The 24672-nt window shown below is 54.5% G+C and overlaps 1 protein-coding gene across 3 annotated transcripts in view; it reads left to right on the forward strand.

Moving 5' to 3' along the window:
- The window catches only part of CORO2B (coronin 2B), a 125320-nt gene extending 101572 nt beyond the window's left edge, over positions 1-23748 (forward strand). For all 3 annotated transcript variants that reach the window (XM_032416953.1, XM_032416956.1, XM_032416955.1), the window contains exons 3-12: positions 2269-2385; positions 9836-9985; positions 10653-10817; positions 12646-12762; positions 12899-13003; positions 13527-13623; positions 17247-17359; positions 17702-17792; positions 18004-18143; positions 21771-23748. In XM_032416953.1, the coding sequence (XP_032272844.1) occupies positions 2269-2385; positions 9836-9985; positions 10653-10817; positions 12646-12762; positions 12899-13003; positions 13527-13623; positions 17247-17359; positions 17702-17792; positions 18004-18143; positions 21771-21902 (1227 nt within the window). In that variant the 3' untranslated portion in view covers positions 21903-23748. The remainder of the gene's footprint in view (positions 1-2268; positions 2386-9835; positions 9986-10652; positions 10818-12645; positions 12763-12898; positions 13004-13526; positions 13624-17246; positions 17360-17701; positions 17793-18003; positions 18144-21770) is intronic.
- Positions 23749-24672: the final 924 nt, after the last annotated feature.

Genomic DNA, 24672 nt, shown 5'->3' on the forward strand with positions numbered 1-24672 from the left:
CCACCTATTGACTGATTCAGTGCCCCTTTGGATATGCCTGGGCTGGGCTGGGTGCCAAAAGTGTAATGCAGACAGCTTTGCTCAGGGATCACTCAGACGCAGCCTGTGGGATCAAATGTAAGGAATGGTGCCGTTAGAGAGTGTGTGAGCTGTGGGAGCAGACAAGGCAGGACCTATCTGCCCTTGGAAGTCAGGGCTGGAGGAGAAGCAGTGGCCCAAATGAGCAGTGGGATTCAAAAAGCTCAGCCTTGAGGGTCACCCCTAGGCAGGAACCCCTGATTTGCTTTCAGCTGGGTAAACTCGGGCAAGTGGCTTAAGCTTTCTGGGTCTTAAGTTCCTCAGACCTAAATCACAGGATGTGTGAGAGTAAAAGATCATGTGTAACCCTGACAGATGCCATGGTCACATGTGGCTCAGTCTCTGCTTAGAGTCTCATTTAAAGAAACAGTCAAACAGCCCAAAAGTAATTGAAAAGGTATCCCCGTTCTAATTGCATCCCCCATAGAATGGCAAAGGGGACCCCATTCCTAACTGCTGGTGGTGCCCCCCAGATTTCCTTTGCCTCCATTCTGTAATTTTCCCACAATGCACGGTGTCCGTGAAGCTCCCCTTTGTACACCTCCGATACATTTCTCCCCCCTCTCTCTTTCGCTGCCTCATTTCTCACCCTCTGTACCATTGCCATTTAATCTTGGATCTGTTTCTTCTCTACCCATCTCGGCCACTGCTGTGTCACAAAAAGTCAGAGGATCTGGAAATGAGCTGCTGGACGTGCGGGCAGAAAGTGGGTGGGGAGAGGTTACAGCAGGACACACTGTGAAATCACTTTTGCCCCATCACGCTGGTGAAGCATAAGGCACATGAAGCAGAGGCTTTGCAAAAATTGATTCTCTTCTTCATTAGTCCGTTGAGGGACCTAAAGGGGGGTGAGGGATGGCCTGCCTGAGGTGCCTCTGATGACCTACCCACTATCAGCCGATGGGAAGTGACTGGGAAAATCTTCCCTATTTCCTCTGATGCCCCCAAAAACCTAGTATTAAAAAGTCCTGGGGATGGAAACACAGCTTCTGCCTGTAATTTTCCTTCCCTTCATTAAACATGGACTTCCCTTCCCTTCCCCTTCCCCCACATTCTTTGTTTCATCTTTTGTGGGATTCATTCCCTTTGAAGGACATCTTTCAGGTCATGTACCTAGCACAGAGCGTGTGCCAGGCTTGTAAGGAGCTGGATAATCAGAGACAAGAGACAGATTCTGTCCTCAGTTGCTTGCAGACAAATAGAAACAGGCTGCAACTGCACATGATGGTGCCTGTAATAGAAGGAAGCCTAGAATGTTATGAGCACCCAGAGGAGGAGCTCTTCACCCATTGAAGGATCAGGGAAGACTTCCTGGAGGAGGTGTTATTGTCTAATCTGTATGATAATAATACTACTAACATATATTGAGCATTCACTGTAATGATAATCTCCACACGAAGCATTTTGCTAAGCGTTAGCTCATTCAATCTTCACCAAAGGCTAAGAGGCAGATGTTACTCTCCTCATTTCAGAAATGAGGAAACTGAAGCTCATAGAACTTCACTGACTTTCCCACGGCCATGTCGCTAAAAGGTAGCAGAGCTGTAATTCAAACACAGGCCTGTGTGCCTCCATAGACTATGCTTTGAACCACAGGGCACTGTGTACAGGTGTTTAAGATGCTCACTGAACAAGCATCCACATCTGGGAGCTGCACTGTTCACAGCGTAGGCAGAGTGACACGTATGACAGTGTTCAGGTTGACCCAGAGACTCAGGCCTCTTTGCTGACTCCTGGAGCAGCAAGAAGGAGCCTCCTCCCCTGGAGGGCAGCGGGGAGTGGGGGTTGGGTGGGCACTGGGGAGAGTACATACATTCCTGTGTCTGGAGGTTTGCGCTGCTCACTAGGCTTTGGTTGTTCAGGCGAATAGGACCATCCTAACTTTAAACTTTTTTACTTGAGGAAGGGGTACCTTTTCCTAATTTGCACAAAGGCATCATATGGACCAACAGTGGTCCTGCCTTATCGCTCTGCTTTGTGTCCCCTGCCCCATGACCATTTGGTGTCAGGGAGGACACAGCCACGGAACAATTTGGACCAGCCTGAGGCAGGGATGCAAAGGTGAATGAGACAATGGTAGGTCCTCTGGGACCTTCCAGTCCAGTTTAGAAGCCCAGAATAAAGGCTCTCCTTTCAGGGTCACCCTAGGATCATCAAACTAATCCTCTTCTCCCTCTTTCTCCTTGGCAGACTGGCAGGATTGAACCCAACTACCCCAAGGTCTGTGGTCACCAGGGCAACGTGCTGGACATCAAGTGGAACCCATTCATTGACAACATCATTGCCTCGTGCTCAGAGGACACATCGGTGAGCAGGAGGGGTGCTCCCCAACGAGGGCGGACCCCCAGGGGGCTCCTCCCTGCTCTCCCCCTGGAGGCCTCCCTTCCTAAACTCCTCTCTTTCTCCCTTCTTTGCCCTTCTTCTGTCTCCTGTTTCATCCTTCCAGCTAGCCCCAGGATGGGGAGGGAGTTAGGAAAAGGACCAAGAGAGCGAATCCATGGAATATTTGGCGGATCTTGCGCCTTTAGTGTGATGTCGTTTGGAAGTGTTGATTTTGTAGGTGAGAATTAAAACACGAAGTTTAGGTATGTGATTCAGCACTTGTGTGTGGTCTCAAGAGAAGACCGTCCTCCCTGTCCTGGACTGGGCAGGATGCGGCTGGAGCTGGGGGGCTGCAGGGCGCAGGGGTCGGTGCGGCGAGCACAGGGGGGCAGCGGGAGAGACAGCAGGTGGAAGAAATGCCCATCCTGCTCTTCAGGGTGCAGGGAACTCAAGGAGGCGTGCCAGCGACCACAGCCAGCTCCGTCTCTGCCTGCTGAGGTGTTGGGTGCCTGTCACCAGCCATGAGGGAGCAGACACGCTCCAACTCGGGGCTGCTTCATACCGAGTGCCATTGGTCCTCACCGCCACGGCCACCTCCACACTGAGGGCCGGGCAAGGCCCCACACTAGGAAGTACAGGAGGGCTGCCGGCTGCCCAGGCCCCGCTCCCCCTGCTCAGCTACGCCTCATCAGGACACCAACCCACACGCTCCGGGCTGGAAGCCTCTGGCCCTCTCCCCAGGGCAGCGGGCTGGGAAGGAGAGGAGCAGTGAGCAGCTTGGTGAGGGGACGGACAGATAAGCCAGGGCTCTCAGAGTCGCTGGCCGCCCTGGCTCCACCTTTGGTCCAAATCTCTGCCAGACTGAGGGCGAGGGCGGGAGGGTCACTGACTGGGGCGGCCCTGCCCGGTTCTAGCTCAGCACCTTACTTCCGCCGGGGGTGAGTCAGGCACCTGTTGCTCCAGGGGCCCGGCTAATAAACCGGGCGTCCACGCTGTGGCTGCGGGAAAAGCCTCCCACCCCACTAGGCGAGCGGCTCTCTTCAGTTCACACACACGGACCCCCGCACACCGACCGGGATTGAATCTCCGCCTGCCCGCTTGCCAGCTGGGTGACCAAGGGCAGATGACTTGCCCTCTCTGGGCCTCAGTTTTGCTCCTCCGTGTAACAGCAGTGATGAGACAGGCCTTGGGCAGTTGCTGTGAGGAGGAAAAGGGGTCTGTGCCTAGCACTGTGCCCGCTGGTCTCTGTCCTGCCCCGGAAACACCACCGGCAGAAGGGCAGGGACAGGCCACGCACTGAAGTGCCACGCAGAATGAAGTCACTGCGCCAAGGAGGTGGGACAGAGGGCCCTGCGCTCAGGGAGGTGGGATTCATGTTGCCAGAAGGGTAGGGGTAGGGGTGGGAAGAGATTCGAGAAACCGGGGCCCTGGAGAAGCAGGACTGCTAGCAGAGAAGGGGTGGAAGGACGCCCGGGGGGAGGGTCTCGGTCCCCAAGCCTCTGTAACAAAATACCAGGCTGGGCGGCTTGTGAAGAGTAGGCATTCATTGCTCCCAGTTCTGGAGGCGGAAGTCCAAGGTCAGGTGCCAGCATGGCTGGGGAGGGCCTTCTTTTTGTCCTATGCCCACGTGGCGGCCGGGGCTGGGGTCTTTCGGGAGGCTCTCTGATAAGGGGGGGAGGCTCTCTGATAAGGGCACTAATCCCGTTCCTGAGGGTTCCACCCTCATGACCCAGTCACCTCCCAGAGGCCTCACCTCCCAATACTATCAGCTTAGGGGGCAGGATCTCAACATTTGTAGGGGACACTGCGCACCCCGGGGACCAGGGAAGGGGAGTAGCGGGCCAGAGCAGGGGGTCATGGCTGGCTCTGTGGGGGAGGGCCCCACCGCCCCACACCCCGAGTCAAACCAGCCCTGGGATGTGGCTCTGCCAAGAGGAGGGGAACACCCAGGGAGGAGCGAGGCTGCCAGGATTGGGAGACAAAGGGAAAGGACAGCAGGCCTGGGGGCACAGCTGAGAGGGCTGGCCCGGGCCCCCCTCCCCCCACCCCCGCCCCTGCCCAAGCCAGAGAGAAGAAGATTAAGTCTTCGGTCAGAGAGGAACTAAGCTCTCCTTCCGCCCCCACTCAGCCCCTGTCAGGTCTCCATACTCCCGGGGCCTCGGGGCCAGGGAGCTAACAGGCCCCCCAGGCTGGAGCAGCCCCTCCCGGAGAAGGTCCCTGAGGCCCAAGGTCCCACCGGGAGGCGGGGCACAGGGAGGGCCGGCCCCCCTCAGCACCTCACCAAAGGTCCTGGGTTTCCAGGTGAGGGAACTGAGGCACAGAGCCACGCAGGCCTGGCAGTTCGGATCCATCCGACACTCGGTATTGACATCTCTGAGGCTTCTCTGAGCAGGGCCCGGCCCAGACACCCACCGAGGGCACACGGGGGGAGGCATCCTCCGAAGCAGGGCCTGGGAGGAGTGGCACGGAAGGGGAAGGAGCCTGCAGCTCCCCAGCTCAGGTGAGGAGGCCTGTCCGCAGACCCAAGTGCCAGGCACCGTGCTCCTCTTGGGGGCTGGGGAGCTGGAGCGTAGCTGTGGAAGCGGGTCTGGCCCAGGTCCCCATGTCTCTGCCCGCCTCTGCTTGGACACTGAAGGGAGCCAGCAAGCCCTCCCTGCTCCCCAGCTCTTTTCCCATATCCCCCACCCCTGAAAAACCTCCAGGGAAATCCAGGCCCCATGCCCAGCCCCTCCCCCAGAGCCGAGGAGGGCCTTAGGAGTCTGACCCCGTCCCTCCAGGGTTCCAGTGGCACATACCCAGGCCCTTTCCCAGTGGGCTCCTGTCCTGTGGGAGAGGTAGGGGCCATAACTCTCCCTGGCATCTGGCAGAATCCAGTTCTTTCCGCCGCTGGGTGATGTCACCTATTGTTGAACGGCTGTGCTTTTTATAGCCTCGGCTGCAGCTAGGGAGGGTGGTTGGCAGGCAGGGAAGGGCTCTACGGGCTTCCAGCCTCATGCTCCTAGCCTTCCCAGAGGGCCAGCAGCTGCAGAGAAAGGGAGAGCTTTCTGACATCTCAAGGAGAAGGGAAAGAGTGGTCCCAGAAGGGAGGGGGAGGCAGGCCCCTCTCCCTGGTAGGCTGAGCTCAGCAGCTTTTCCTCTGCTCCTTTATCCAAAGGCTGCCCTCCCACCCCACCCCCACCTCCCAGAAAGAATGCCCCTCCCCGAGGAGCTGGGAGTGGGATGGGGCAGGATGTCAGCCCAGCAGGGAGCAGCCAGAAGCCACCCACCACCCTGCCCTTCTCATCTACACACACACACACACACACACACACACACGCACAAGCACACGCACACGCTAGAGAACCGATACCTCTCCAAGCTGGAAGGGAGCACCATGCCCCTTCCAGCGATGGAAGGACAGTAGCCCGAGAGAGGTCGCCGGGCTGACGGAGGCCTCGCCCACAGACCTGGGACTGCAGAGCGAGTGGCAGTGTGGCTCTGTAGCTGGGCTCAGGAGTCTGCGGGCCTATAGGTTCTGCCACTTCCCAGGCCTGTGACCTTGAACCAGTTTCTTTAGCTCTCTGGGCACAAGTCGCCCTCCTGCCAAATGGAGATCGTATTGGACTCAGCATCAGAGCCAAACGAATATACAATGTTTCGTATTTCTTGTCTACTAAGAACTCTAGGGCCCCTGGGGAGTCAGAGAGCTGGAGTTGGAGACCCGGGGCTCTTCCCTCTGCATCTCATTCTTTGCTCTTTGAGCCCCCAGGTAGGCCTACTGTCACTGGTTTCCAAAAAAAGACTAAGCTGAATGGTGAACCTCAAGATCCAAGAGAGAAATTCCCCACCCTTTCCAAACCAGGAGTACAGGGGTGAATCCCAATCTATCCAGCTCACCACCGGCCAGAGTCAAGGCTGGCCTGCTCCCTCCTAGTCGGGGGCTGACTCATTGCTGCTGATGTGATAGCGAGGTTTCTGGGCTTCTAGGATTCTTCCATTGGCTCATGCATTCCAAAGGGATGTGCCAGGCACTGTCCCTTGCACTGAAGGCAAAGGTGGGACTTAGAAGATCCCACCCTGTACGGAGGAGTCAGCCATCCAGGGGGATGGCCTGGCAGGTTGTCGGTGCCCCTAGAAGGGTGATGTCTAGATACCTGGCACTGGGGAGCTGCTCTCTTTTTGGGGATAGATAAGCAGGACAAAGCATGGCCTCTCCAAGGTGTCAGATTCAATCCAGGGGAGAAGGAAGGCTTTGGTCAGCCATGTAAGGTCAGGGCCTGGATTTGAACAGAGCTTGTCAGACTGCAAAGCTCTCACGTTGTTGGCCTACTGCTCCCTCCCCAAGCACAGGGACACTTGGTTTTGTGGTTTTATTAACCATCTTCTGCTGTCTCCCCCACAAAACTGTGAGCTGCCCCGAGTCTAGTATGTGGGACCCAGGCAGAGCATATTTTGCTGGATTGAATGTAACTGACTTAAACAGGGCTCTGACCCAGGGACCTAAAAAGGGGCACAGCTGGCTTGCTAGAGAGAGCATTTTGCCCCAGCTCTCCACCCCTTCCTTCCAGAAATCCGGTTCCTCTGGCCCTATCAGGTTTCCTGTTGAAGCAACCTCTGAGCAGATCCACAATGCTCCTCCCACACCCATCCTTTCTTCGCTTCAAACAAATCCCTTGAATACCAAGGGATTGGAATTCCTTTTTCCAGCTACTTAGGCCCACTATGACCTCCAGCTCCTATGGCGCTTGGGGCCAACTATTTGCCGTAGCAGTAAATCAAGCAAAGCCAGGCTCTCCCTCCTCCCCAGGGATACACTCACTGATGTCAAAAGCAGAGGACTTGGGGAGATTAACTAGTATTGCCTCAATGTGCAGATGAGAACACTGGGAGGGAGGTGGCTGGGATCAAATGAGTTTATCGGAAGGTACCTCTCTCCCTCTCTGCAGGACATTTTTCATTGGGTCCCTCCGGCCCCGCCTGGGACCCTACATCTAACAGTTCTTGGTGAAAACTGCTCTTTGGGCCTCCCCCTGCAGGCCTCGGCTCCCTGGGACTTGGATCCAATCCAGAGGCTGAACCTGGGCACAGACACAACCCGCCCTCCCCATCCCCTCGGCTTAGCCCCTGGGTTCCTAGGCAGAGCTGTCTTCCTAACAAGTCAGCTCATCTGGCTAGAAAGCCTCAGACTCACAAAGACATGAAGCCCAGTTTAGTTTAACCCACATACCTCTTAATGGTGCACATGTCTCTGTTCATCAACTGGACAAGGAGCCTGAGCCTCGGAGAGGTCCCCTGGCTTTCCCAGGTCATCCAGCTAGTGGGTGGGATTAGAGCCTGGGTGGACCCTCACTTCACAGCTCCCCTCATGCCTCTACCTTCGCCTGGCATGGGACATTACCCAGGGATGTGCCTCGGTTAGCTGGATGCTCAGGAATTAGGCTGTTGGGGGAAGGGTCCCCTAATTAGAAACTTTTTCTCGAGCATGTTTGTTAAACTGAGAAGGGTACACCGAAGGGTGACCCCAAACCTTTGATTGAACTTGCCTTTCTCACCCTGAGGCCTCCCATGTCTACATGTGCAGAGCTGGGTCTTCGGGGGACACAACAAGAAGGGAAACTGCCACGGGAAGGGCCTTGGGGGCACCCCCAGTTGCCAGCCCTCCCCCCTGTCCTGAGGACTGCCTTTGGAGTTCCATGTTTATTCATAGGCTTCAGAATTATCATCCACTAGCTAATATCACATAATAACATGACATACTAAATTGTTCCCCTAATGTCGGTCACTTGGAGTGTTTCTAAATTTTCCGCGTTGCAGTGAACATCTTCATGCATGGAGATTTTTGCTTATATTGGATTTTCAGAGTGAAATTACCAGGTCAAGCAATATGACATAAATGTCTTTATGGTTCCTGCAAAAGATTGCCAGATTGCTTCCAAAAGAGTTACTCAGATTTATAATACTACCAACACCGATTGCATCTACCAGTTCCAGTATATAATCTTGCCAACTTCGGCTCTCCCCCCACCTCCCAGTTGGCTACTTTAGAAGATTATAAATGGTATCTCAAAGCTGTTTTTCCAGTTTTTCTCCTTACTGGCAAGGGTGGAGTTCAGATTTTCAAAAGATTTGCTTTAAAGGTGCCCTAAGTCGTAGAGACGTGTGCTCCTTCTAGTCAGAGCATAATCAATAGCATTCATGTTGACAACGATTATAACAAGGATGAGAATTCCTTAGGTCTTTTGAGCACTTTACAGTTTACAAGCTTGGGCAACCAGCATCTCATTCTATTCTACCAGGAGGCAAGGCAAGGCAAAGAGTTTTTTTCTCCCATTTGTAGATGAAACAGCTGCAACTAGGCAGAGAATGTTTGGCCTGGGAAATGGAAGCCCACCCGGGGCTGTTGTCAGTAATCCGGAGGGTACTCAAAGATGGCGGACAAACTGCGCACTTCCTCTCTCTGGGGCCACGTGGTCTCCACTCTCTGCTCCTCTGTATGTCCCATCCTCCTCTTGGCCCATCATCTCTTTCTGCTGCTTTCTTTCTTTCTTTCTTTCTTTCTTTCTTTCTTTCTTTCTTTCTTTCTTTTTTTAAGATTTTATTCATTTTAGAGAGAGAGAGAGCACGAGTGGAGGGGAGAGTCAGAGGAAGGGGCAGACTCCCCATTAAGCACGGAGCCCAACTCAGGGCTCCATCCCAGGACCCGGAGATCATGACCTGAGCTGAAGGCAGACGCTTAACCGACTGAGCCCCCCAGGCGCCCCTCTTTCTGCTTCTTTACCAGCACCTACAAGACTGAAAATAGCAGCTGCATCCAGGCTCTGCCCGTCCTCCTGGTATAGGCTCCAAACATCTGATCAGTCTCTGCCCCTTGGAGCCTCACCTCTCAGGAGAGACTCTGGGCCTCCCAGCCTCCCAGATGGGTTTTCCTCTGCTCTCGGGTCCACCTTGGTGAGGAGCAGAGTGAGAGACAGGGCCGTGTGAAACCAACAGAGCTGCCGAGGCTGAGGTCAGAGCTCTTAGCAGGGCGTGGGATGGGAAACAGAGCGAGACATTTTTTTTTTTTTTTTTTTGAGAGAGAGAGAATGAGAGAGAGAGCACATGAGAGGGGGGAGGGTCAGAGGGAGAAGCAGATTCCCCGCCGAGCAGGGAGCCCAATGCGGGACTCGATCCAGGGACTCCAGAATCGTGACCTGAGCTGAAGGCAGCCGCTTAACCAATGAGCCACCCAGGCGCCCAGCAGAGGGAGACTTTTAATACAACACTCGCCGAGAGCTGCTTACTGTGTGATGTGCACCCTGGAGCCTCCCCCGGGCCTCAGTCAGGCCCTGCCCACCGGACGGGCCAAGGGGTGTCCCGCGGCACAGATCTGGGGAAGCCTGCGGTCTGAGGGAGAGGGCCGGCAGGGGCTTCCCCTGGCCCTGCGCACCCAGCCTTGGCCCTCCACCCCCCTCTGCAGGTGCGGATCTGGGAGATCCCCGAGGGGGGGTTGAAGCGGAACATGACAGAGGCCCTCCTGGAGCTGCACGGGCACAGCCGGCGCGTGGGGCTGGTCGAGTGGCACCCCACTACCAACAACATCCTGTTCAGTGCTGGCTATGACTACAAGGTGAGCAGCCTGACAGCAGCTGTGTCCCAAGCCAGCTCAGTGCTGGGGCGGGGGGAGGGGGGAGGTAGGGGGGACTCTTTAGAAGCCACCTGTAGGAGCACTGTTACTCTCCTGAGCATGGTCACCAACATCGTCTCGTCTGTCTGTTCATTCATTCATTCATTCATTCATTCCACAGGACTGGGCATCTTCGGTGTGCCCTGTCATTCCTGGGGTCCACAGAGGCCGCCTCTCTGGCCTCTCTGGCCCTGACGGTCTAGAAGAGAATGCCCACACACCATGCCCACTCCCTCTCCAGAGCCACTTCTTAAATCCAGAAGTGACCGTTGCCCTCCTGGTAGGAAAAAGGAACAACCAAAGTTGCTGGAGGGAAGAGAATGGCATGCCCTCAAAAGGGGTGTGCCAGCCATGGGCCCTGGCCAGGAACATTGATCCTTCTTGCTAGTACAAGAACCCGGCGGCTGGGCTCTGCTGAGGGACGGTAGTGGATTTGTGCGACAGGGAGCATCAGCCTTTGATACAGAGTTTCACGCCTCTGCCTCCCAGCACACCCCGACCCCACGTGGGGCGTCTCTCCCAGGGCCATCGGGTGCAGACCAGGGACAGACGCCTCATGGCGCAGCCTCAGGGCTGACCTGCCTCCGGCATGCCTACCCTCCCCTCGCAGGTCCTCATCTGGAACCTGGACGTGGGTGAGCCGGTGAAGATGATAGACTGCCACTCGGATGTGATCCTCTGCATGTCCTTCAACACGGACGGCAGCCTGCTCACCACCACGTGCAAGGACAAGAAGCTTCGCGTGATCGAGCCCCGCTCCGGCCGCGTCCTGCAGGTGAAGCCCCACAGTCTTTGAGGGGAAGGGCAGGTGTCAGGATCTGGGTGGTGGTTTTCAGTCAGGCCTAGAGGAAAAGGCTGTACCAGCTCCCCTTCTCCCCCACACCTGGCCTGCACCTCCATGGACCAGCCCCTGTGTTCTGGGTTCTTCTCAACTCACAGGGACCCTGCCTTAGTTTGGGTGGGGAGGGACCTTGGTACCCTTTCTCATCCCCACTGTACCCCTCTCCCCAGGTGGGATTCTTCTGGCCTGCTCTGGGAGCAGAACTGGTGACACCCTTCAGCCCACAAATCCCGGGGTGTTCCCTAAGCCCCATCGTGAGCCCAGGAGAGGGGGCTTTGGACTCTCTGCCCAGCCACCTGCATGGGACGAGCCCGAGGGAGATGGCTCAGGGCACCAGCCCCAGGACGGCTCCAAGTGGGGAGGTTGCTGGTGAATTTAGCCCCAGCTTGATCTTTGAGTCTCCTGGGTCTTGACTGTGAAGAAGGAATTAGATGCCATTTGGGCGTAAGAAGTGAACACTTCCTGAGCACCTACTACGTGCCAGTTGAGGGGCTAGGTGGGGCAGAAAATGTGGATGAAATGTGAGGTTTACCTCCTACACAAGAAAGGATTGATGCTCGACCCGGTGCTGTTTATCTCGGAAGAGTCCGAACTTGCAAGAGCAGAAAGTCATCTACTACGACCACTACAGATAATCACACTCAGAGTTATTAGTATCATTAGGATCCAGCAGCCCCGACTCCCAGCTCGCTGTGGGGCTCCACGTCGTGACTCGCTGCATCCTCCTGACAGCCTGCTAAGGTGGGCACGGCTACTCTTCCCGCTTCACACAGGGGAACTGAGGCTTGGAGAGGGTTCGAGATGGGAGCTCAGTTACAGGCGGAGTCAGAATCCAAGCCCAGCCAGTGGCCCCCAGAGCCCCTGCTGAGCAGAAGAGCAGAGACCCCAAGCTCCACCTCACAGACACGACACGGGCCGGCGAGGTGGGACTCCTGGGGGCTACACTCATTGGGCAGGACCAGAAGTGACGCTGCACCTCCAGCCTCTGGTTTCTGACCTGATGCTGACTCATCCCAGCAAAGAGCTATTCTGTGTTAGGAGGAAGAGGAAGGGTCACAACTCGAGAGGCGGGGGGGGGGGGGGGGGGGAAGAGGATGGCCTGCTTAGAAGGAGCCCCGGGTGAAGCAAGGCGCTGAGCAGTGACCCAGGGAGTCCCCTGTGCTCCTGAGCCTCATCCTCATCCTCATCCTCAGAGATTCCCCTGTCATGACTCTTGGAAGAGATGCCTCGCTGAGAGCACCTGGCACAGCTGATGTTAGCCCCCCTTCCCGAGCCCCCCCCCCCCCCCCCCCCCCCCCCCCGACGGCAGCAAGGCCTGGTTTCCTGGCCCCAGGGCCCCTTTGCTCCCCAGCACCTGCGTTAGTCTCCGCTTGCAGCTGTAAGGAATCTCCACCGTCAGGGGCTTACAGCAACACAAAGCCGGAGGCCAGAAGTGCAAAGTCAAGGCTGCACTCCCTCGGGACGCTCCGGGACAGAACCCTTTCTCGCCTCTTCCAGCTTGTGGCCGCATCCCTCCAATCTCTGCCTCTGGAGTCACATCACCTCCGCTGTGTGTCTGCAGCGCCTCCCTTTTTCTTACCTTTTACAAGGATGCTCGTGATGACCTCTAGGGCCCACTTGGATAATGCAAAGCAGTGAAGGGCCCCATCTCACAGGCTCCAGGGATGAAGGCCTGGACCTATCTTTTGGGGGCCCCATTCAGCCCACTACAGTTCCCTAGTGTCCAGGGCCCTGGCTTACCTGCTCTCTCTGTCCCCGCCAGGAGGCAAACTGCAAAAACCACAGAGTGAACCGGGTGGTGTTCCTGGGAAACATGAAACGGCTTCTCACGACAGGGGTCTCCAGGTGGAACACGAGACAAATCGCCCTCTGGGACCAGGTCAGCCACGGGGAGGCCGGGTGGTAACACAGAAGGGTGGTCGCTCTGGGGGCTTTGCCGGGGTCGGGGAGGGTAAGGTGCCATCCTGCCGAGACACAGGCTGATACCGGTCTTCATCCCCTCCCCCCACCCCAAGGAGGACCTGTCCATGCCCCTGATCGAGGAGGAAATTGATGGGCTGTCAGGTCTCCTGTTTCCCTTCTACGATGCTGACACCCACATGCTCTACTTGGCTGGAAAGGTAGTAGAAGATGGGGGGTGGGAGGCACGGGGCGGCCTGTGGGAGACCCCACCCCCATAGTGCCCCTGCTCCTGCCCTACCCCCTAGGAAGAACCAGGCTAACCTCTCTGGTCTTCCCCTCGGGCTCTCACTCTCTTCCATCAGAGCTGCCCTCGGGTCTGCCACTCATTCCCACTGAAGGGTCAGTGACTGGGAATGACTTCAGAGGTGCACCGGGGTGGGGTTTACACCAGAAGAAGGATCAGAGCCGGAAGTGTAGAGGACAGTGACTCGTCATGGTATTTGAGGCACCTGCCAGGTGCTCTTTGGCAAATATGGCCTTGTGGATCAGAAGCGCTGTCTCCACACCCACGGCGCCCCCACCCCACCACCCCATCAGTGCCCCGTGGCAGCCGGCCCGGGTCTAGAGGCCAGGTCTCCCTGGTCTTTGACCACCCCTGAGGCACACCAGAGGCTTTCTTCAGCAGACCCCCAGGACCACCCCCGGCTTTCCTCACCTCCCTCCCTTTCCCCCTGCCCCCAGGGAGATGGAAACATCCGGTACTACGAGATCAGCACTGAGAAGCCCTTCTTGAGTTACCTCATGGAGTTCCGCTCCCCAGCCCCGCAGAAAGGCCTAGGTAAGGGGGGTCCAGAGGTTTCCATGGCTGTGATGCTATAGAAAGAGAGGCTGGACGTTTGGCTCATGGGTCACCCCTGCCTTTAAATGAAATAGCAGACTCAGAAGCCCATAGCTCCTGGGCAATGAGACTAGAAGCTACAGCTGCTGGCCCTGAGGTCATCCCGCCCTCTTCAGCCAGCCTGTCAGCACCCACCTGACGGACCGCTAGTCCACAGTGCCTGACGTCCTCCACCATCTCTGGTCATCAGCCCACAGGGGTGTACACCGTGTCTTTACTCCGGTCTGCAGATGGGGAGACTGAAGCCCAAAGTGGTTCTGACCCTGGCGGGAGGTGGGGGCATAACTAAAGGTCAGAGCAAGGTCTAGGCCCAGACCCTTTCCTGAAGCCTTTGGGAACCAGCACACCGTCGCCCCTCCAACCCGGCCCAATCCTCAGGAGCAGTTCTTTTCTTGCCTGAGAGGACAGGAGGAAGTTCTAGGGGGTCCCCATCACTGCACCCCCAGGCTCCCCAGAGGGCCCGGGATTGACAGAGCGTCATGAGTCAGGGCAGGGATGAGATGTTCTTCACAGCCCACATTCTACCACCACTAAAGTCTTACAGCAAAATGTTCATTCCTGTCAACTAACACTGTCATATCATTCAGCAATTCCCTGTTCGGGGTCAGAATCACCCAGTTGGAAGGAGTTTCTTCCGGGGCTCTGTTCCCTCCTTACCTTGGAGCCCGAATCTGCCTTGTTCCCTCTGGGGATCTGGTGTTATGGATAGGGCCTGCGAGCCAGCTTCCAGGTCATCAGTGCTGTAAGGGCCCAAAAGCCCACCTCAGTGACTGACAGCAAGATGGTGGCCCAGAGATATGCCTGAGGTCCCAATGACCATTCCTTTGACTTCAGCCTTCCCCGACTCTGTCATCTCCCCCTCCTCACTGTCACCACTTCATTGAGTAGAATAAAAAGCAGCCTGGACTTCAGAGTCAGACATAGGTTTACATTTGGACTCAAATGCATACCTCACCCTTCTGAGGCTCAGTTTCTCCATCTGTAAAATAGGGAAAACCAAACCTACCTTTAGGTAGGGCTGTTGTAAAGCTTAGATAGAGCACCTGGAGCACCTGGTGCTTCCAGGTGCTCTTTCACATAGTCATTCAACAAACACTTACTGGGTGGCAGCCCCCAGACTCAGTGGTAAATAATACGTTACCCAGCCTTGCTCTCATGGGGCTCACATTCCACTAAAGGGAGACAGACAAACAAATAAGAAGGAAAATCCTAGATGGTCGTAAGTTCTAGGCAGAGATTCAAATAAGGCAATAGAACAGAGAGTGACTAGGGGCTATTTGGGACTAGATAGTCAGGGAAGGCCTCGCTGTGGAGGTGAACTTTTAAGCCGAGATCTAAAAGGCAGGAAGGGGGAAGAGTAGGGCCAGCAGGAGGAACAGTCGGTGCAAAGTCCCTGTGGCAAGAATGAGCCTGGCATGTTCTAGAAACAGAATGGAGGTTAGTGTGATTAAGTATAGGCTCTGTAATGTAGCAGAAGATGGGGAGGGGGTTGGGATGTGAATCTGGAGCCAAGGGCAGGGGCCAGATGCCATGGGATAGATTAGAAGGATGTATTCGTGAAGGGGTGTCCAGAGAAACAGAAAAAAAAAAAAAATATATATATATATATATATGTATATATATGTAATATATATCTCAGGGTCCTGGGATCGAGCCCCACGTCAGGCTCCCTGCTCAGCGGGGAGTCTGCTTCTCCCTCTCCCTCTGCCCCTCCCCCTGCTCTCTCTCTCTCTCTCTCAAATAAATAATAAAATCTTAAAAAAAAAAGTCCCATGATCTGCTGGCTTTCTGGAGACCCAAGTCAGTCCAAGTCTAAAGACCCAAGAACCAGGGAAGTTGATATGTGAATCCCAGTCTAAGGGCAGGAGAAGGTGGCATGAGCTGTCCTAGTTCAGACAGTGAGGCAAGAAAAAAAGGAGTGACTTCCTCCTTCCTCTGCCTTTTGTTCTGTTCAGACCCTCCTCGGATGGGATGATGCCCATCCACCCTGGGGAGGGTGACCTGCTTTCCTGAGCCCGCAGATGCATACAGTTAACCGTCACACAGGGGAAGGAGTTTGGGTTTTACTGGGAACTCACTGGAGGGTTTTCTTTGTCTTGGGTGGACGGGTGGGAGATGGGACAGCCTGACATGATCTGAAATGTTAGTCTAAGGTTGCTCTGACTTCTGTAGGGAGAACGGATTTGGTTTTCTTCTTTTTTGTTTGGGAGTGGGGGAGAACGGATTTGGAAAGGACAGGAGGGAAGCAGAGAGACCAGTTCGGAGGCCACTGTGGACTTCTAGCCAAGAAAGGGTGGTAACTGGAGAGGTGGCAGGAAGATGGGGTGATGAATCCAGGTGTTTAGGAAGTAGGGTCAGCAGGACTTGAGGAAGAGGGAAGGGGGGAGGGAGGAATCAAGGAGAATTGTTTCTCCTCTCCCCCTCATCTGTGGCCACTGTGGAGCGTCTGCTGTGAGCCAGGCACTTTTCATAGGTTCTGAGTAGCTAAGTAGATCTATGTAACTGGCCGAGTGTGTGTCGGGGGGGTGGGGGGGTGGTCAAGCAGGTCACATAGATCCTAACTGGCAGAGCCAGAATTCAAAGCCAGGTCTGCTGGCTCTAAATCCCACTTGGGTACCTTTACAGTACTTCTCTCCAGCTCCTAGAATTCCTTTATCTGGAAAAGCAGCCTTCCATTCCAGGCAAGGAGAGCTGGGACCTTAACTCAGGTGCACATCATGGAAAAAGAAACTAACGTTATCTGTGCTCACGATGTTGCCAGGCAGTCAACGAGCATCTTCTCGCTCAGTCCCCTGAGCATCTCACGAAGGGTCAGACTGTCCACCTCTAACCAGCCAGGGAAGCTGAAGCTCAGAGATGCAGTGACTGGCCCCAGACCTCCCAGCCAGGGGGAGGGGCAGAGCCAGGCCTCAGAACCCCGTGTGTCTGAGCCCAGAGCTTGCGCTCCCAACCCCACAGCACGGTTTCCTCAGTAGGTACACAGTAGACGCCGCTGTTAGGAACACGGCTAGCGCACACACGTGCACGACTAGCACACGCACACACTCAGGAACGCGACACGCAGGCGCGTCCTGTCGGTCCCAGATGTACGATGGAACGGCAGTCCCAGGCTTGAGGGTGCGTGGAGAAAGGTTTCTCTCTCCTTCGTTCTCTCTGAGGACCAGAAACACAGGGGCTGAGGGAAACTAGTTTATTTTAGAAGGTGACAGGCTCAGGGGCCCCGCCCTAGCCATACTCTGTGACCTGGGGCAAGCCCCCTCCCCTAAACTGGCAGGAGTCTCATCTATCAAAAGAATGGAATAGACTCAAATATTTCAATAGCTCCTTCCAGTTACAAAAGGCCCCAATTCTAAAGCATGCACTTGGTGAGGCACGTCTGGCCCGAGGGGCTTATCTGAGACGTTGCTACCAGAGACAGAGCCTGGCCCCCAGGCCATCTGCTGCCCTGTGCCTAGATCGTTGCCTCCTAAGTGCTCAGGGACACTCTTGGCCAAGGACATGAGGGAGGAGAGGCGCTGAGAGGTACCCCGGGATCCCATGGAGCTGCGTGTGCCTGTCCACAGGGGTCATGCCCAAGCATGGGCTGGATGTGTCAGCCTGCGAAGTGTTCCGCTTCTACAAGCTGGTGACTCTCAAGGGCCTGATCGAGCCCATCTCCATGATCGTGCCCCGGAGGGTAAGTGGGGCTGCGCTGGGCTCCAAAGGGACCCCCACACTGAATCCTAGCTAGCTCGCCACAGACTATAAGCCTGAAGAGCCCAGAAGAAGTTCCTGTGGACTGGGGTCTTTGGGCCCAATTTGGGGGTGGCGGGGGGAAGACGGGGGCCATTCTAGGGTGGGGACAGTCTGGCTCGCTGACAAATGCAGGGTGGGGATTCCACGTGGTAGACGCCTGAGTGCTAAGGTTTGGGGGCAGGACAGCGGGAGCACGGTGGGAGGTCAGCCAGGAGGGGCTGCTGAAGAGCAGGGGTTCTCACAGCGGCCCCTATCTGTCCACTCTTCTGCTCCCCCCCTGCAGTCGGATTCCTACCAGGAAGACATTTACCCCATGACGCCAGGCACGGAGCCAGCTCTGACCCCCGATGAATGGCTGGGGGGCATCAACCGAGGTACTGCACGGGTGGGCTCCCCGGGAGAGGCTTCAAGACTGCAGCTTTCGCCTTCGCTCGGTTCACCCATTGCCCCTCGCGTAGCCTCCTGCTTGACCCCCCCCACACACACACACACTCAACCAGCTGTCAAGCATGGTGTGAACAAAAGATGCCATCACTTGACATGCCACCAAATTGTTGGCATGAACATTTCTCTTGCCTTCTGTAGATCCCGTGCTGATGTCTTTGAAGGAAGGCTATAAGAGGTCCTCAAAAATGGTATTTAAGGCTCCCATCAAAGAAAAGAAGAGCGTTGTGGTCAATGGAATAGATTTATTAGAGAATGTCCCGCCCAGGACAGAGAACGAGGTAAGGAATATAAGTTATTACCTCCACAGGTCCTGGAAGAGCGAGACCTTTACATTTCAATTATGGACTTCAGGCCTTTAAGCTGGCTCCATCTGGGGCATTTTTCTTTCTGTGACAAATACCGTAAGTAGCCTGCTATTGGCTTCCATTGCCTCTGACCCCAATAAATAGAGGCTGGGATCTGGTAGCGATATTGATGCCCCACCCGCACCCCTGGCCCTCACTAGCCAGTCCCGCGTCTCATTTCAGAACGGGGTTGTCATTTGCTCTTACGGGAGTTATAAATTACTGACTAACAGAGGAAAGCCTGGCCTCATGCCTTACAGCACTGCCTTCCTCCCTGGCATCGTGGCAGCGACGGGGTCTGACAGTTCCCTGTTGGGGGGGAAGAGGCTGTGTTTATGAAAGTACTTTGCACCCTTTAGAATGGGAGCAGCTCATTCAGGGGCAACCATCGCTGGGTCTGATCCATGCCCCCCGCCCTCCGAAGGCTTCTCTTTTGCACTGTACGCCCAGGCCCCGGTGCCAAGACCAGGGGCTGAGTTCAGCTCCGCCAGGGTTCACAGATGCCCACCCTGTGCCAGGCACTTTGCCTGATGCAGCTGAAGTAGAGATAGCTGCAGGGACCCACTGCATCTGAATCTGGGCTCTGCTATTTCCCGGCTGTGCCCGAGCAAGTTTCCTGGCCTTTCTCCTGGTAAAGTGGGGATGGGAAATAACGCATAGGAATAGCACAAGATACTTCCTAAGTGTCTAGCACTCTTCCTGGCCCATATGAAGTGCTCGGTGAGGCTCCCTGTATTAGTTATCTATTGCCGTGTAAGACATCACCCCAAAACTTAGTGACTTAAACCCGCAAACATTTATTATCTCATAGTATCTCAGAATGGATGCCCGTGGTTCAAGGTCTCTCAGGAGACCTTGTAGTTAAACTGGTGCCTGGGCTGCAGCCACATCTGAAGGCTCAACTGGGGAGGGATCTCCTTCCACATTCACTCACATGGTTGCTGCAAGGACTCGTTTCCTCATGGGTTGCTGGACTGAGGGTCTCGGTTCCTCATGGACTATCAGCCAGAGGCTTCCCTCAGGTGTTTACCGTATGGACCTCTCCGTAGGGCAGCTCACAACATGGTAGCTGGCATCCCTCCAAGTGAGCAAGAGAAGGTGTCCAAGATGGAAGTCATGGTCTTTTTGTAACCTAACCTTGGAAATGACATCCTATCACTTCTGCCATATTCTATTCATCTGAAGCAAGTTTCCAGGTCCAGTCCGCCCTTGAGGGGAGGGGTAACATAGGGGCCATCTTCAAGGTTTCTTGTCACACCAACTTATGATTATCACTATTATTCATAAAAAGACTATTCCTGACCTCAGGGAGCTCACAGTCTTAAAGGGAAATTTGAAAGGTAAACTGATAATTGCTATACAATATATTTAGTACCATTCTAGAGGGATGTTCAGATGTCTAGGATTGGATGGAATCAGGTGATAAATGAGATTTGCTTCAAAATAATCCCTGATAAAGGTGATGCAGGTGAAGTGGGTAGGAGTAGAGATAAAGCAAGTCTGGTCACATGTTCTTTCTTAAAGCCGGTTGATGAGTACTTGGAGGTTCATAGTGCTAATCTTTCCAGTTTTGTATCTATTTGGCATTTTCCATTAAGAAAAAAAAAATTTAAGCCCCCTGACAAGGTAGAAGGTACCTGAGTTGCTGGGATAGCCCAGGTGGGCCATAACAAGAGACTGAGCTCAGTTCTAGTACCCAGTGTAGGAGAGGCAGGGTTGAGCAGGAGTGAAATCAAGTAACGTTTTGTTTCAACTTGTTTATATGAACAGAAACTGAGGACCCAGAGGGAAATTTTCAAAGATCTCTGAGCAGGCAACACAGTGCCACAATCTGTCTACACTAAATCTTGTACACCTTTGTTATTGCAAAGAAATCCACTCAGAGCCTGTTGACTCTGGGTTTATCCACAATTTTAACTATCGCAGCCGACTGGGAGAGACCAATTAGAAAATTGGACTGTACAAGGTGGACACATTGGTCTATGTGTGAAGAGAAACTGGTAGCTTGATACAGGGGAGGAGACTTGAATACAACTCTGAATTTTACTACAAATCAGTTAATTGTACACTTAAAATGAGTGGAATTTAGGGTATGTGAATTACACCTCAATAAAACTGTTTTGTTTTTTTAAACAAAAGCTGACCAAAAGATTATGCAAAGGAATTTTGAGAACTTGGAAGCCACGGGAGTGCGTGAAATCATTGAGTGCAGGGGCAAATAGCACATCATCCCTCCAAAGAGATGTAACCAGTACTCATTTGTTGGTTAAAAAAAAAAAAAAAGTTAGTTAAAGAAAGAATCATAAAAATGATAAAGACATTCTTTAAACCATTTGATGCCCCACGGTGTCATTTAATGCATTACGTAAATAGTGCTCCCTTCGGCAGCACATACACTAACACATTAAAATACATACACACCTACATACATACATCCTACTTTGACTCAGGACCAAGACCCTGCTTTGAGGAGATTCCTGGTTGGGAATCTGCTATGTCGTTCACATATAAATCACCCTTTCACTCCAAATTGCAGTTTCGGTTTCTTTGAGGTGGAGCAACTTACCGTGAATCTGAAAACAAAGTCCGAGTTTTTTCAGAGTTGTCCCCCGTTTTTTCTTGTTTAAGACAGATTTATTGAGGTATAATTTCCCTGTGGTAAAAGTCATCCTATGTAGTGTCCCGTTCCATGAGTTTTGACCACCACATACAACCAGGTCACCACTGTGGGACAATCAAGATATAAACTATTTCTGATCTCTTATGTTTACACCGCCCACCCCCAACTCAGAAGCAACTCTGTTAGCATCCCCTTTATCTAATGCGTTCAACTTAGTTTTCCTGGGAACATTTTCGAACCATTTCATCAGTGTCTATCCTATCTCACTAAAGTAAACAGTTACAAAAATACATGCAGCTCACACCAGGGAATGTGAGGACACCCACAGGTGCGTGTCGGGAACATTCAGTTCAAGAGTGGGGGATCCTCGCGGGGCCCACTGCCTTGCGGGCCTCAGTGTTTTGCGGGCATCTGGCAGTCTGCTTTCCAGTGGAAAGGGCGAGACTGGTTAATCCAGGGGCTTGTCTAAGTGAAGGGCTGTCCGATCCCCCTGCTTTGCCCATGCCCGCCCCACCAGTGAATCCCAGCGCAGTGCGGACCTTGGTGGCCGAGATAGTCCCCCAGGCAGCAGAAAAGTGGGCTTCCATTCTGTATCTGAGCTTCCTTAAGAAAAGAAGGATACAAAACATTTTAGAAAGGTTCCCATTCAGAATGGTAAATAAGAGTATTATGTCTGCACCCCTAAAAGGGTGAGCTCGAGATATTTGGGGAAGGGGGCGGTGTTGGACTCCCAGGGGAAGTAGGAGCGGTGATCTGGGTCTGGAGAAGGGCACACTGCAGGGACAAGAGCCTCTGGGGACACTAAAGCCGGGGCAGGGGGAGAAGGGGTGACAAGAGCAGAGGCAGGGGCGGGGCAGGCGCAACACCCGCTCCCGAGAAATCGCCTTCTCACCTGCTCTCTCCCGCCCCGCCGCCACCCCTCTCTTCTTCTTCCACCGCAGCTCCTCCGAATGTTCTTCCGGCAGCAGGATGAGATCCGGCGATTGAAAGAGGAGCTGGCCCAGAAGGACATCCGCATTCGGCAGCTGCAGCTGGAGCTGAAAAACTTGCGCAACAGCCCCAAGAACTGTTAGCTCCCCGGCGGGGCTGCCTTCTAAGCTGACCTCCGATCTCTCCACGGTGTCTCCGCGCCCCTAACTCCCCCTTCTCCAGCGCCCCCAGAGAAAGAGCGGGGACTGGAGCTGGGGAACAGCCTGATGACCCCCACCTGGCCACCTCGAGGACTGGAAGCTGACCTTTGACCTCTCGACCTCCTGCTGAGAAAGTCCCCAGCCTCTCCTGGAGACCCACCGCTGGAGACCCACCCTTGCCCTGCCTTTGCCTGGGAGGGGTGAAGACCATGGACTTCCTGCAGGGCGCCCTCAATGGACCAGGGAGCAGAGGGCCAAGCCAGGACCCCAGCAGATGGAGAACTTGAAGTTTTCGCCCCCACCAAGGGGCTGCCGGGACATCTCGACACTCCCTGCCCGGGCTCACAGCATCCCTGCCCTTGGCACAATAAGGGCTGGATTACCGGCCCGGGCTGTCCGGCCTCCCCTCCCTGCAACTCCCTCCCTTCCCTGGCAGCCCAGCAAGCCTGACTCACCTGACAAGGGCTGCAAGCAGCCCAGCTCCTTTCTGTCTCTTGCCCCCTCTCTCTTGTCTTCAGGGAATTAAGAGGATTGCTCACCAAGGCCATAATGACCCCTTGCCTTCCCATGATTCTCTTCAAAGCTCTTGGAACACCCCTTTCCCGTTTAATTTGTGAGGTAGGCAGGGTAGGGAATAGTGTCCCCATTTTACGAAGGACAGAACTGAGGGTTGCAATGGGGAAGTGACTTACGAAGTCCCCCAGAAGGTCAACAGTTGACCCAGGACCAGGACCCAGCGTGTCCAGACTCTGGGCCAGGGCCCTCCCCACTGCATCAAGATGCCAGTCCCACGGGGGCTTCCCCAGCGCCCAGGTCTCTGTGGAGAATGAGAACTGGAAGCCACTTGCTACCATCTGCCCAACACCGTAGTGCCAATGTGTCCCACCGCCCAGTTGAGGCCCCTCCCACTCAGTGCCCCTACCCGCTCCCGGCCCCCACCGTCTGCACTCCCTCCCCAGGGGACTCGCTCAGATGAGGCCCCTTCCTCCTGGAAGCCGAGGCTGAGAAGGGTGGAGCTCGGCCCTGGGGAAGGCAGAGCAGGGGTCTGATCACTTCGAGGGATGCTCCACGCGTGTCTCTCACCACTTCTGTCTCAGCCACTTTCAGCCTTACACTCGTAGAAGGACCACAGCCCCTCCCGTCCGTATAGCACTTTAAAGTTTACATGGTTCTTTGACCCGTAGCATCTCATTTAAGCCTCACATCCGCTCCAAGAGGTGGGGAGCATTCTCCAAGCCTCACATCCGCTCCAAGAGGTGGGGAGCATTACGCAGATGAGGACACAGAAGTGGCCCAAGGTCACAGGATTCTTTGAGATGTCATATTTCATTTGGTCTTCTACACATTTTCTTTTTTGTTTCCTTATTTTCTCCCGTCATTTCCCACTACCCACAGAGTCTATAAACACTGCTGTCAGAAAAGTCACAGTTCGGGGGCGAGATCTGGCCCGGGGGTCAAGAAATGGGTGTCCACTCCTCTCATTAGCTAGGATCTACTAGATGCATTATGCCCCATACCTGCTCTTCCTGTGGCCACCCTGCAGTACATCGCTCAACAGAGGCCGGGGCGCCCTCAGCCCCTCCAGGTCACCTGGGCAGGGAAGGCCCCCAGCCCTCAGGCTTTTCCTCCAAGAACCCTCCACCCTCTCGGCCAGCTAAAGCAGGGTCTCCGGGCCCTCCACCCCCTGCAGCTAGACAGTGTCTGCTCTCATCTCCTCACACTTCTGGACCTTTTTTTTCTTCCCCATTGACCTTTGTGGTCTTCTGTGATTATTTATGCTGCCTCCCAAGGATAGAATTGAAATAAAATGTTTTCAACTTATCAAACGTGGACATGACCCTCTCATTTAACCCCGGTGGCTGCCACTCTTGGTCACCATGGTATCTTGATGGTCAACTTCCCAGCCACAACTCTTGCCTTCCTGGAACAACAAACCATGTCTGTGCCTACAGATATCATTTCACACTTTTGTTCATCGACAGCAAGGCTTCTGAACCAATACCACTGACATTTGGGGCCAGATAAGTCTTTGCTGTGAGGGCTGTAAGATGTTTAGCAATATCCCTGGCCTCTGCCAATCAGACGCCATAGCAGCCCCTACCCAGTTGTGACAAATAAAAATGTTTCCAGGGATCACCCGATGTTCCCTAGGATAGGAAAATCGCCCCCAGTTGAGAACCACGGTTCTTCAGTTATTCGGTAAGCATCTGCTCTTTATCCAGCCCTGGGTTAGGGTCTGGGGGACACCAGTGTTTTACACTGGAGTGACGCTTCGCAGTTTCCATGTATTTGACTCTTTTGATCTTCACAGCAGCTCTAAACGCTATGTTCTAATATGATTTCCATTTTCAAGAAGAGCAGTCAGATCCAGAGCAATGAAGTACTCAAGGTCACTCAGCTGGCGTAGTGGGGAAGACACACAGGGATGTGGATTTTCTGACCCTGGAGCTGGAGGAGGCACATGCTCCCAGTCCCCCCGGCCAGGCTCAGTGCTGGGCAGAGTCTGGTCTGAGAGGAGGGTTGGGGCCCATCATGAGACAAGGGATGGTGGGCAGGGACTGCCGGGCCCAGGAGACACTCCCTCTCTCACCAAGCCAAGGTTGTCATGGAGCAGACTTGTCAGGCTGCAAAGTGGACAGGTGCGTGGCAGGGCGGACACCACAGGAAACTCAGAAGCGCCAGAGGAAAGCAAGGAAAGTCTTAGAAAAGAGGG

This window comes from Phoca vitulina, unplaced genomic scaffold (assembly GCF_004348235.1).
Source record: "Phoca vitulina isolate PV1807 unplaced genomic scaffold, GSC_HSeal_1.0 scaffold20, whole genome shotgun sequence".
Classification (NCBI taxonomy): domain Eukaryota; kingdom Metazoa; phylum Chordata; class Mammalia; order Carnivora; family Phocidae; genus Phoca; species Phoca vitulina.